The sequence below is a fragment of the Nannospalax galili genome, unplaced genomic scaffold, assembly GCF_000622305.1.
Source record: "Nannospalax galili isolate Female #2095 unplaced genomic scaffold, S.galili_v1.0 scaffold772, whole genome shotgun sequence".
Taxonomy (NCBI): domain Eukaryota; kingdom Metazoa; phylum Chordata; class Mammalia; order Rodentia; family Spalacidae; genus Nannospalax; species Nannospalax galili.
Genome location: NW_008332097.1, coordinates 1287779 through 1299845, shown reverse-complemented (window position 1 = coordinate 1299845; position 12067 = coordinate 1287779). Strand labels below are relative to the sequence as shown.

Sequence of the window (12067 nt, the reverse complement as noted above, 5' to 3'; positions counted from 1 at the left end):
ATCAACCAGACAACATTTTAGAAAAACACTTTAGAGTTAGTGAATTTTGTAATGTACATTTATCTCATGTATATAAATTATCATGAAATAGTCTTTATTAAGCTTATGCTTTGGTTTGGCATTATGCTTAGAAGATGGTCAGCCTTAGAGAACACTGGCACTTAATGGTGAGTACTCTGAAGCCATCTTAGCCTGTGCTCATCATTATTGGAGAAGGAGAATTTGCCATTATAGTATGCATGTGTGTGTTTATATTGACTTATATTCACTGTTATTAATTTCAGAGCAATTCATGATGTGAAAGCCACAGATCTAGGATTAGGCAAAGTAAGATTTAAGGCAGAAGTTGATTTCGATGGACGTGTTGTTACAAGATCATATTTGGAAAAACAAGATTTTGACCAAATGCTTCAAGTAAGTTTTATGTATTCATCATTTTCTTCTGTAGATGATGGTTAAAAGGTTACTTTCAAAGTAAATAAAACTTTTTTCTTACGATCTTAAAGTCACTTCACCTATCAACTTCTTAGTTCCAAAATTCAATCATTCAAAGGGAGAGCCAAAAAACAAACTTCATTGAGTTGTTAATACTTGTTTTATGTAATGTTTCAACAATCCCAATATAAGAAATAACACTTATAGTCTAACATATAGGTAAATTTAGACAACAGATTAAGTAACTTCTCTAAAGATTTAGGACCATGTATGTAGAGTCCCATATGAATCTGACCTTTGACTCTAGAATCTATGCTTTTTTATTAATATGATAGCATATTCACCCCCTTCACTATTTTACTTTCTGTGGCTTAAATTACCTGAGTTCAAACATAATAAGTGGAAAATTCAAGAACTAAACATAAACTTTAAATTGCCTTTCTGAGCAGTATGTTGTCCTTCCAGGACATGAATTACCCTTCCCTAGCATTTCCATGCCTATTCATGTTGCTTTAGTTACGTTGTTAACAGTTGTTGTATTTTATCATTAATCTCTTACTGTGCTTAATTGACTAAACTTTATCATAGACATGTTTGTATATGAAAAATGTAAGATAGGGTTCGGCACTATGGTTTTGGCTGTCAACTGGGCTCTTGGACCATATCCCTTAGATAAAGGGGGGAATGCTGTCATTTAAAAGAGAATTTACAGAAGCTAACATAGTGAACAGGACAGATATTAGTACTTAATATTATCAACTCAACATTTTGTTATATAGGGTGAATATTTTTCAAAGAACATGTTAGAGACCTGAAATAGATCCAATTTCAGGGTTTTTAAATTTTTAAAAAATAGTTGCATAGGTTTTTATAAATTGAGTGTCCTTAAGCTAAAACTCCTCCTTTGTTTAGAGACAGGGTCTCATGTAGCCCAGGCTGGCCTCAAATTTACTATGTACCCAAGGATGACCTTAAGCATCTGATGCTCTGCCTCTACCCCAGTAGTGCTGGATTTATGAGCGTGTGCCACCTCACCTGGTTTATATGGTGCTAGAGATTGAACCCAGGACTTCCTACATGGTGGTCAAGCACTCTCCAACTGAGCTATATGTCCTGCCCAAAATGAATTTTTTGAGTGTTATGTCAGTGCTTAAAAATGTCAGATTTGCCAGGCATGGTGGCCTATGCCTTTAATCCCAGCATTCAGGAGGCAGAGGCAAGTGGATCTCTGTGAGTTCAAGGCCAGCCTGGTCTACATAGTGAGTTCCAGGACAGTTGGGGCTACAGAGAAACCCTGTCTCAAAAAGAAAGAGAAAAAAAAAAAAAAAGAGCCAGATTTCAGAACATTTTGGATTTTCAAAGTAGGGGTGCCAAACATGTACTGTGTTTTCTTAAGATCTTAAAAGAAATTATTACAATAGTCCAAGCCTCGTTTTTTTTTTCAAAATTCTATTTGCCTTATTTTATCCCTAGAGTTAGCTATCGTACTGAATTTGATACCTGTCATTTCCTCAAATTTTTAGACGTTGCTTTTTTTTTTTTTTTTTTGTCTTTTTGAAGTAGGGTCTCCCTGTAGCCCCAGCAGTCCTGGAACTCAATATGTAGACCAGGCTGGCCTTGAACTCACAGAGATCCGCCTGCCTCTGCCTCCCAAGTGCTGGGACTACAGGCGTGTGCCACCATGCCCAGCTAAGACATTGCATTTTTTTTATCATTAAATATAATATTTTGAATGCTTGCAGTGTATAATATGTGCCTTTTGTGGTGGTACACACCTTTAATCCCAGCACTTAGGAGGCAAAGGCATGTGGATCTCTGTGAGATCGAGGCCAGCCTGATCTACATAGCAAGGTCCAAGCCAGCTGGGGCTACAGGGAGACCCTATCTCAAACAAAACAAATACTGTATGAACCTTTATATAGTGTCCGTTACAATATATTTCTGAGATTCTTTATTTACATAGTTCTGGATAATTTTCTGCTACTGTTGTTTACTATTATTCCATGCAGTGAATGTAATTTATATTTTTCTTTTCCCAGCCGAATATTTGTATTATTTTTAATGTTAGCTATTAGAAACAATGCTACAAGCTAGGCATGGTAGCACGTACCTGTAATCCCAACACTTAGAGGCTAAAACAGGAGGATTATGATTTTGAGGCACCTGGGACCCTATCTCAAATCAAAAGAAAAAATAAGAAGCCATACCATTCTGGGGCCTCCTCTATTTCCTAGTCACTCACATGTTTCTTGGTGGTGGTATAGAGGTTGTATAATTGGAGACAGATGAAGACCATAGAATGTGCGTTCTTCAACTTCATAGATATTGCCAAGTTACTCTCCAAAGCATGTCAGTTATCTTCTGCTATCAGCCTATCAGAGTTTCTATTGCATCACATTCTTAAGAGATTACACTGACACAGTTTCAAAAGTTTTTCCACACTAATTGGTGTGAAATTGTATCTTGTTTTTATTTTTATTTCTTAGAGAGTTATAAAATTAATAAACATCAAAATTCTCTGACCATTGGGATTTTCCTTTACATTGCACCTTTTTATTTGTAGTTAATTTGTATTTTCTGACAGATTTGTAAGCATTTTGTTTTGAATATGCTGGACACAAATCCTTCATTTATATATATACAAATACCCTTTTCTGGTGTGCCATTATATAGAAGAGTTAAGCATAGTCTTTAACATGAACTTTGTATCCTTTCCCTCTATACTTTTTATTTTCTTTTGAGACAGGGTCTGATAATAAGCCTGGCAAGCTTCAAATTTTCTCTGTAGTTGAGACTGAGCTCTGTCTCTTGATAACTCCCGAGTGCTGGATTACAGATGAGTGCCGCTGTGCCCAGCACTTCTGAGCCTTTTAACTTGAGTGAAAAGTCCATCTTTGTCCCTTTATCACAAGAACATTTTCTTTTTTTCTTCTAAAAATTGTGTGACTCTTTACCTTTAGGTCTTTAATCTGCTTTAAATTGTTTACTTACTAGACTGAGGTAAAGATTTAATATTTTTTCCTTATAGGAAGGTCACTGTCTTCATGAGTATTCTTTTGCTATTAGTTTTGTAGTGCTTCTGTGCACAGCATTACCTGAGCTTTTTGGTGATGAGAAGCCCACTGCCCACAGCCTAGTCTCTTTGGTTTTCATTAAATTTAATGATGCCACAAGTTTTTTTAATGGAATCATGAATGTACTATTGTAGTTTTTTTTTTTTTAATTACTTTGCTTTCTTGATTTTGTTTTCTTTATAGGAAATTCAAGAAGTGAAAACTCCTGAACAACTAGAGGCCTTTATGCTTAAACATGGAGAAAACATTATTGACACTCTAGGAGCTGAAGTAGATAGACTGGAGAAGGAACTGAAAGTAAGATGCATTTGTCAGAAATAATGTGCTGACAAAAGTTAGAAAACTAGAATATAATACTAAACATGTGTCTTGAGTGTATTACCTACATGTAAGTGTACTCATGTTGTGCAATGCCCACAGAGGTCAGAAGAGGGCACCACATTCCCTGGAACTGGAGTTTTAGACAGTTGTTAGCTACCATGTGAGTGTTGGGAACCGAACCTAGGTTCTCTGCAAGAGCAACCAGTGTTCTTAACCACTGAGCCATCTCTCCAGCTTCTTAATACTCGGGGTTTTTGTTTGTTTGTTTGTTTTTGTTTCTTAGTGTGTATGAGTGTATTTTCTGCATGTATGTAAGTGCACCTGTGTCACCTGTGTTGTGCTGTGCCCACAGAGGTCAGAAGAGGGCATTGAATTCTCCTGGAACTGGTGTTATGGACAGTTATTAGCTGCCATGTGGGTGCTGGGAATCAAATCCAGGCCCTCCTTAAGAGCACTCAGTGCTCTTAACCACTGAGCCACCTCTCTAGCCCCTGGATATTCATCTTAAAAGCAAATGTTTGTTAATATAAATAACAATTTAATGTAAAATAACTGTTTTTCTGAAATGGAAAAAAAAATAAATAAATAAAGTGATGAGTATTTCTGTAGCTGCTCAGATAGCTGGGATATTTTCTTTTTATGCTTCACCTCACCCTGACAGCTGGTAGCCTCTTAAAGCCTAGTTTACAGCAAGAAATCTGAAACCTCATGAATGAATTTGTATATGAATTGCATATATGTGTGTATATGCATTTGTAACCAGGAATTGAACCCAGGGCATTAAGCATGGTAGGCAAGCTGTCTGCCACTAAACAAAACCCCTAACTCTTGTATTTTATTTTAAAACAGGAGTTTGCTGTGTTGGCCAGGCTGTCCTTGAGGTTTCAGTCCTCTTCCCTTGGCCTCCCAATTTGCCAGGATTGCAGGCATGTGCCACCACACCTGGCTTCAAAGAACTTTGCATAAGCTGTTTCATGAAGTTAGGGACATAGTCTACAAGACACCTCTTTTTGGTCTTTTTAAGACAGGGTCTCCCTGTAGCCCCAGCTGTCCTGGAACTCACAATGTAGACCAGGCTGGCCTCGAACTCACAGGGATCCGCCTGCCTCTGCCTCCCGAGTGCAGGGATTAAAGGTGTGTGCCACCATGCCCAGCAAGACACCTTTTTAAAATATCAGTTGTGAATTTGAGGTTAAGACCACCCTTGCACTTGATAATTCACAAGAGGGACTTGGAATGCAACTCCATGATGTCATTCTCATGATGGTGGTTTCTCCCTCCCTCCCTTCCTTGTCTTTCTACATGCCAGACAAGCTCTGTGCCACTGAACTACATACACTCCTGTGGTTAGGGTTTATTATAGGGAAAGGATATGTGCTAGTTTCTTTTCTGTTGCTGTGATAAGACACCATGACCATGGCAACTTATAGAAGGAAAAGTTTATTTGGCTTATGATTCCAGAGGAACTGGAGTCCATAACGATGGGGGAGGCATGGTGGCAGAAGGTGGCAAAGCAGAAAGCCGAACCATCACATCAAGTAGGCAGAGAGAAGCAGAGAGAGACAGGAAATCCTGTAAGGCTTAAGGACTCTCTAAGCCCACCCCCAGTGTTTCTTCAGCAAGGGCACACCTCCTAAAACTTCCCAAAGCATTGCCACCAACTGGAGACAAAGTGTTCAAATGCTTAGAGTCTGTGGAGGACACTTACTCAAACCACCACAGGATGTAAATTAAAATCCATCATGGGGGCTGGAGATTTGACTCAGCAATTAATAGCACTGGCTGTTCTTGCTGAGGACCCAAGTTGGGTTCTTAGCACCTTCATCGCAGCTAACAATTGTCCATAATTCAAGCTCCAAGGGATCTGATGCCTTCTTTGGTCTCCACAGGCATTGCACACATGGTGCACTTATATGCATGCAGGCAAAATACTCATACACATAAAATAATAAATAACAAGAAAATTAAGAATATCAACCATGGGGATGCTTGGTGTGTAGCTCAGTTGGTAGAATGCTTGCCTAGATGCACAAAGCCTTGGGTTGGATCCCTAGTGTCACATAAATTTGAGTATGGTAGCACACACACCTAGCACTATAGTGCACTATAATCCCAGCACTACAGAGATGAAGGCATGATGCTCAAAAAGTTCAGCCAGGCATGGTGGTGCACACCTTTAATCCAAGCACTTCGGGGACAGAGCCAGGCAGATGTCTGTCTGTGAGTTCAAGGCCAGCCTGGTCTACATAGTGAGTTCCAGGACAGCTGGGGCTACAGGGAGACCCTGTCTCAAAAAGACCAAAAAAAACAAAAAAAATTTCAGGGTTGGGGCTGGGGAGATGGCTTAGCAATTAAAGCATCTGCCCTACAAGTATAAGGACTAGAGTTCAGACCCCTAGACACCCACATGAGTGAGTGCCAGGTAGCTGTGGAGGCCCTCCTATAATTTGAGCCCCAAAAGGTTTCTCATACCCTCAGATAAACAAAATCTCAGGCAGGAATTTTGAGAGCATAGAAACTACCTTGTAATAACTGAGGACAAAGACCAGACCTTTCTTTGGGAAAGATTAATTTTCTTTCTTTTTTTTTTTTTTTTGATTAATTTTTTACTATTCATTGTTATGCTAAAACCTGTTAGGCTGGGCATGGTAGTGCATGCCTTTAATCCCAGCACTTGGGAAGCAGAGGTAGGCAGATTTCTGTGAGGTTCATGCCAGCCTGGTCTATGTAGTGAGTTCAGGCCAGCAGAGACTACGGGGAGACTGTCTAAAACAAAAATGAAATTGCCCCTCCCTCCCCAAAACTCATCAATCTGCCTTTGTGCTCTTGATGGTCTTTTATCTGGGCATGATGCTGTCTAAATATTATAAATTAGAACTTTGTAATTTTTTTTTTTTTGGTCTTTTTGAGACAGGGTCTCCCTGTAGCCCCAGCTGTCCTGGAACTCACTGTATAAACCAAGCTGGACTTGAACTCATGGAGATCTGCCTGCCTCTGCCTCCCGAGTGTTGGGATTAAAGGCATGCACCACCACTCCTGGCTGCTTTTTGTAATTTTAAACCAAATAAACCATGCCCTGCTTAATTTTTTTTTTTTTTTTTTTAAAGCAGTTAACCTGCAACTCAGGCAATCATGGAAATGTTTGTTGTTCTTGTGACATCATACTTGAGTATGAAGCAAAAGTGTTTTATGCCTGCTTCCCATTTTGTCATAGTCTTCTGTTTGTTTATTGATGCTGGGGATCAGTCACTGGACCTCATGCCGACTTGTGTTAACTAAGCCACATTACATTTATTTATACCTGAATAAAGAAACCGCCTGACTGGGCGTAGTGACGCACACCTTTAGACCCAGCACAGAGGCAGGTGGGTCTCTGTGAGTTTGAGGCCAGCCTGGTCTACAAAGTGAGTTCCAGGCCAGCTTGGGCTACAGGGAGACCCTGTCTCAAAAAGACCAAAAAAAAAAAAAAAAGCCTAACTCTTAGCTTTTAGTTTTAAGGCCTAGAGTGGACCCGAACTCTGAGAACCACCTGTTCCTTCAGATGTCTCACAGACTGTGCTTTTGAGATAGGTATCCCTCTCATACTTTCGTTGAAGCAATATTTCTGGCATCAATTTGGGAAGTAAAAGCTAGGATCTACCCTTATCAGAGAATCTTGCCCTTTGATCTCTTGGCCTAAAATGCCTCATGCACACAATATAAAGCAGATTCTCAGTTATTCTCACTGCTTTCAATGAGAGTAACAAGCTGCTTCTAACTCTTTGATAGGTTAAACAAGCACACCCACATTCATCCACTGTCTTGGATGGAGGGCAAGGAGGGATCCTGAGGGATTAGGGTTAGGTGCCCAGGTCACCAGAGGAGGAGATGGCTTAATGAACTTGATTAAATTATAAACAGCTTTTTGGTGCAAGGTTAAATAAAAGTCAGTAATCTAGATTCTTTCCATATTATAAGTCATTCCTACTATACTGAGTACTTCACCCCTGATTAAATCTTTATCTGTAACCATACTTTAAAAAAATATTTTATTATTTATGTGTATGAGTGTTTTGCTTGCATGTTTATAAGTGTACCACATGTGTGCAGTGCCCACAGAGGCCAGAAAAGGGTGTCAGATCCCCTGGAACTGGAGTTATGGACAGTTGTTAGCTGCCATGTGGCTGCTGGGGATCAAACCTAGGTCTTCTGGAAGGGCAAGTACTCTTAACCACTGAGCCATCTCTACAGTCACCATATTTTTAAGTGTACTCAAAGGTTGAGGTTTAATAAGAGACATTTTGCTACTTCAGGAAGGACATTTTGGCTACTACACAGTTTTACTGTGTAGCTGACTTTTCCTGACTGTTGAATGTTTGGGCGTGAAGGAGAAACAGTGACTTCTAGTTTAGTTTGGTTCCACTTGGCTGTGAATTGTACCAAGGACCCAGCAATTTGACCCACATTACTTTTATAGTATACCATATAGTTCCCTATACCATTATAGGGAATGTCAGCACAGTGTAGAGGCAAAGAGCATCTTAATTCTGTACTATTTACTACAAATAGCTTTGTCTTTAAAGTCCTCAGAAGCCACCACACCTGGCAATAAAAATCTAAGTTTAGCCGGGCATGGTGGCACACGCCTTTAATCCTAGCACTCAGGAGGCAGAGGCAGGCGGGTCTCTGTGGGGTCAAGGCCAACCTGGTCTACTTTGTGAGGTCCAGGACAGCTGGGGGTACACAGAGACCCAGTCTCAAAAAAATGAAAAAAAAAAAAAAAAAAAATCTAAGTTTAACCCACTAAGATGGGAACATTTTTGGCTAAGGGAATAAAGCTTGATTAATGTAAAAGTTCTGACCTCCATGGGCACTGTACAACATGGGTGTACTTACATACATGCAAGCAATATACTCATACACATAAAAAATAATAAAATATTTTAAAATTCTTCAGTTCTTGTTAGCATAGACTGTATGGACTACTACTAAAATATATTCATAACTCCAGTTCCAGGGAATCCAACAGCCTCTTCTGACCTCTGCGGGCATTGCACAACACGGGTGCACTTACCTACATGCAGGCAATACACGCATACACATAAAGTAAAAATAATAAATAAAATTTTAAAAAAGAAACATTTCTTTAAAAAAATATCAGTAAGGTACTATAAATGTATTAGCTTTGTTTTTGCAGTGATTTTCTTTTCACCATGAAAAAGAGCATATTTCCCGTGTTTTTCAGTGTTTCTATGCTTGGTGTATTCTAGATCCTTAAAGCATGTTTGTATTAAAACATGAGTGAACTCAGGACATGGCTTATTTCTGTACTGGTTATAAGTGTTCACTTACTGATCTTACTCAAAGGTTCCACTTGCTTGTATACAACAGAAATAGCATAAACCAGTGTTTTCAGGTGCTCTGGTGATCCAAAAGATTAAAAAGAAACAGAAGGTTTTATTTTGCTGTGAATAATGTGAACATTGTTTTTTCTTTCCAGAAACGAAATCCTGAAATTCGGCATGTGGATTTGGAGATACTGTAAGTTGGCTGGAGTGAGTCACTTTGTTGGGGACTTGGAAACAGGTTTGTTCAGCCACTCTTTAAAGCTGTTTCCAGCTTCCCACACTAAAGAGGAATCGGCGCCATGCAGAAGTCATGTTTTTCAAGATGGATGAAATGTGAAAAGAGGCTGAACTGGCCACAAGACTGAAGCGCCTTTCTTTGAATCATGTTATCAATGTTCAGTGGAGACATTTTGGCTGCTTCAGTCCATATATTTTCTCACCTTTCCAGTCTGTATTGTACCTTGAAATCATGTTTTCTTTCTTAACATGGTAAAAATAAGCAACACCCATAAAATCATAACTCTCATTTCTACTGAAGACTTCAGTCCATCAGTATCGAATATTCTGGCCAACTCTTGATATATGGTTTAAGTCTATTTTACCCAATGTGGAAATTACTTCTGTCTACTTTGTCATTTGACCTGAGCACTGAAAATCACTCTCCTGACTTTATCATCTGCAGATGTTCATTCCACAACTGGCTTAGTCACTGAGTGAGAGAAGGCATTTCAGTTCTCTCTGTTAGAGCGTAGTAGTGACCATTTTGTAAAATTTCTTATCTCTTTCACTTTTTTTTTCTTATTTGATTTAATTTGTCTAATGTTAAAAGATATAATTCTAAGATGTATGACTTTTTTTTTTTTTACTGGGTTTAGTCCCATAGTGTTTATTTAGTGGGAAATAATGCGTTTTCATAAATGTTTTACCATTCTGTAAAATGAACTAGGAATATTTATAATTTTACAGGCAGGACAGCATTTTGTGTTTAATTTATTTTAAAGAAAGCACTACTTATATAAATCTGAACTGTGGGATATTTTTTGCTTTGAGAGAGAAAAGTAAATCTCTTACACTGAAACTTACTTGTGTTGTGATTTTGCATAACGTAATAGCCAATTGTGTATATGTGGTACCTAGCATAGTGTGTTGGCTGCAGGATATTACAAAAGCAGGTAGCTCCTGATGACCATAAGGTATTACTTCAGTAACTGAAAATGTAGTGAAAATTTGCAGCTGTCTCCACACAGACAACTGGTGCATACTAGGATTTGCAGTAACAGTGAACCTCGTCCTTGTGAGCAGTGGCTGCTCTGATGGGTGAGTGCTAGATAGCAATACACAGACTGTGAGTGCAGTGGCTCAAAACTTACTGAGATGGAAGTCTGTGAACTACAGCAGACTGTGATGATGAAAACAAGAAATAAATCTCTGATTAAAGGATTTGTTAAGGTAGTCTTTGATTCAGAAATGACATTTGCTGGAAAAATGGGAGAATTTACTGTATTGTGCCTTTTTTTTAACTATAGAGAGCATTTTGCTTGTTGTCCTTTTTGTTTTTGAGATAGTATCTTTCTGTGTAGCTCATGCTGACCTGGAACTCACTACATAGAATCTAAGCTATCTTCAAATGCACTTAAATGTTAGATATTCTAAGTGAAATAATATTCCAGTTTTATTCTTAAGATATAATATTTGGGCCAGCAAGATGGCTCAGTAAGGGCACTTACCACCAAGACTGCTGACCTAAGTTTGATCCCAGAGGCCTACATGGTGGATGGAGAAAGCTGCAAGGTACCCTCTGACGTCTGTATGTGTTCCTTGATATACACCCCCTCCAATATATGCAATAAAATTTAAATATTTTTAAAAGATAGAAGATTTGGAGGTATAGCTCAATAGTACTGCATATAGCTAGTATGTGCAAGGCCTGGGCTTGATCCCAGCACAATAATATGCTAAAGTTATGCTCTGATCTAGGAGTTTCAAACTCCTCATCTTTGACAGAAATCACTTTGTTCACCTACCATGATTCTCTCTTGGGTTTCTGTTCCTCTTCCACTTGCCAGTCACTATGCCATGACAGTGCCACATGGGAAAGTTCTAAATGATACCCAGTTTTCTCGTAACAAAATTATCTTAAAAATTTCATTTAGGTAAGAATAATAACTCTTTCAGAAGACCCTCAAAACTGATGTTTAAAAGTTAGTTCAAATAGTATATCTTTCAGAACTCTAAAACAAGACCGGTTTGGGGCTGGGGAGATAGCTCGGTGACTTAAAGTGCTTGCTGCACAAGCATGAAGACTTCAGTTCTGCATAACCTATGTGAAGTTGAGTGCAGTAGCACAGGTCTGTAATCCCAGTGTGTGAGATGGGACATGGACAGGAGAATCTCTGGAAACTTGTAGGCTAGCTAGCCTGATGTACACAGGGGCGAACAACACAGATTCTCTCAAACAAGGCGGAAGGTGAGGACCGACACCCAAGTTTGTCCCAACCACACATGTATATACACATGCACTGCGCACACACATATCTGAACTGAGCCAAATTAGAATTTTAAAACTAGGTCCAGTGAGATGGCTCAGCAGGTAAAGTCATTTGCTGCCAAGCCTAGTGGCCTGAATTCCATCCTTCGGACTTCCACGGTAGAAGGAGAGAACTGACTCCTGGAAGTTGTCTTCTAATCTCCACACATGTTGTAACACATGTGCGTGCCATCTCGCATGTACACACTATAAATAAATATAATTTTAAAAAGAATTTTAAAGGCAGGGAATTTAGTCCTCTTTAAGATCTAATTATCCAAGTTCTTGTTTTAGTTTTTTCCTAAATTAATGCTTATTTATCTGTCTTGCTTTGGTATTCAGCATTTGAACATTAATATTTGAAAGGAAAATTTTTTAAAATT

General features: G+C 38.8%; 1 protein-coding gene across 3 annotated transcripts in view; it reads left to right on the top strand.

The window, feature by feature from the left end:
* Window positions 1-10597, top strand: part of Slc30a9 (solute carrier family 30 member 9) — an 89234-nt gene extending 78637 nt beyond the window's left edge. For all 3 annotated transcript variants that reach the window (XM_029560682.1, XM_029560683.1, XM_008827213.3), the window contains 3 exons: window positions 285-414; window positions 3693-3806; window positions 9310-10597. In XM_029560682.1, coding sequence (XP_029416542.1) covers window positions 285-414; window positions 3693-3806; window positions 9310-9354 — 289 coding nt within the window. In that variant the 3' untranslated portion in view covers window positions 9355-10597. The remainder of the gene's footprint in view (window positions 1-284; window positions 415-3692; window positions 3807-9309) is intronic.
* The last annotated feature ends 1470 nt before the right edge of the window (window positions 10598-12067 follow it).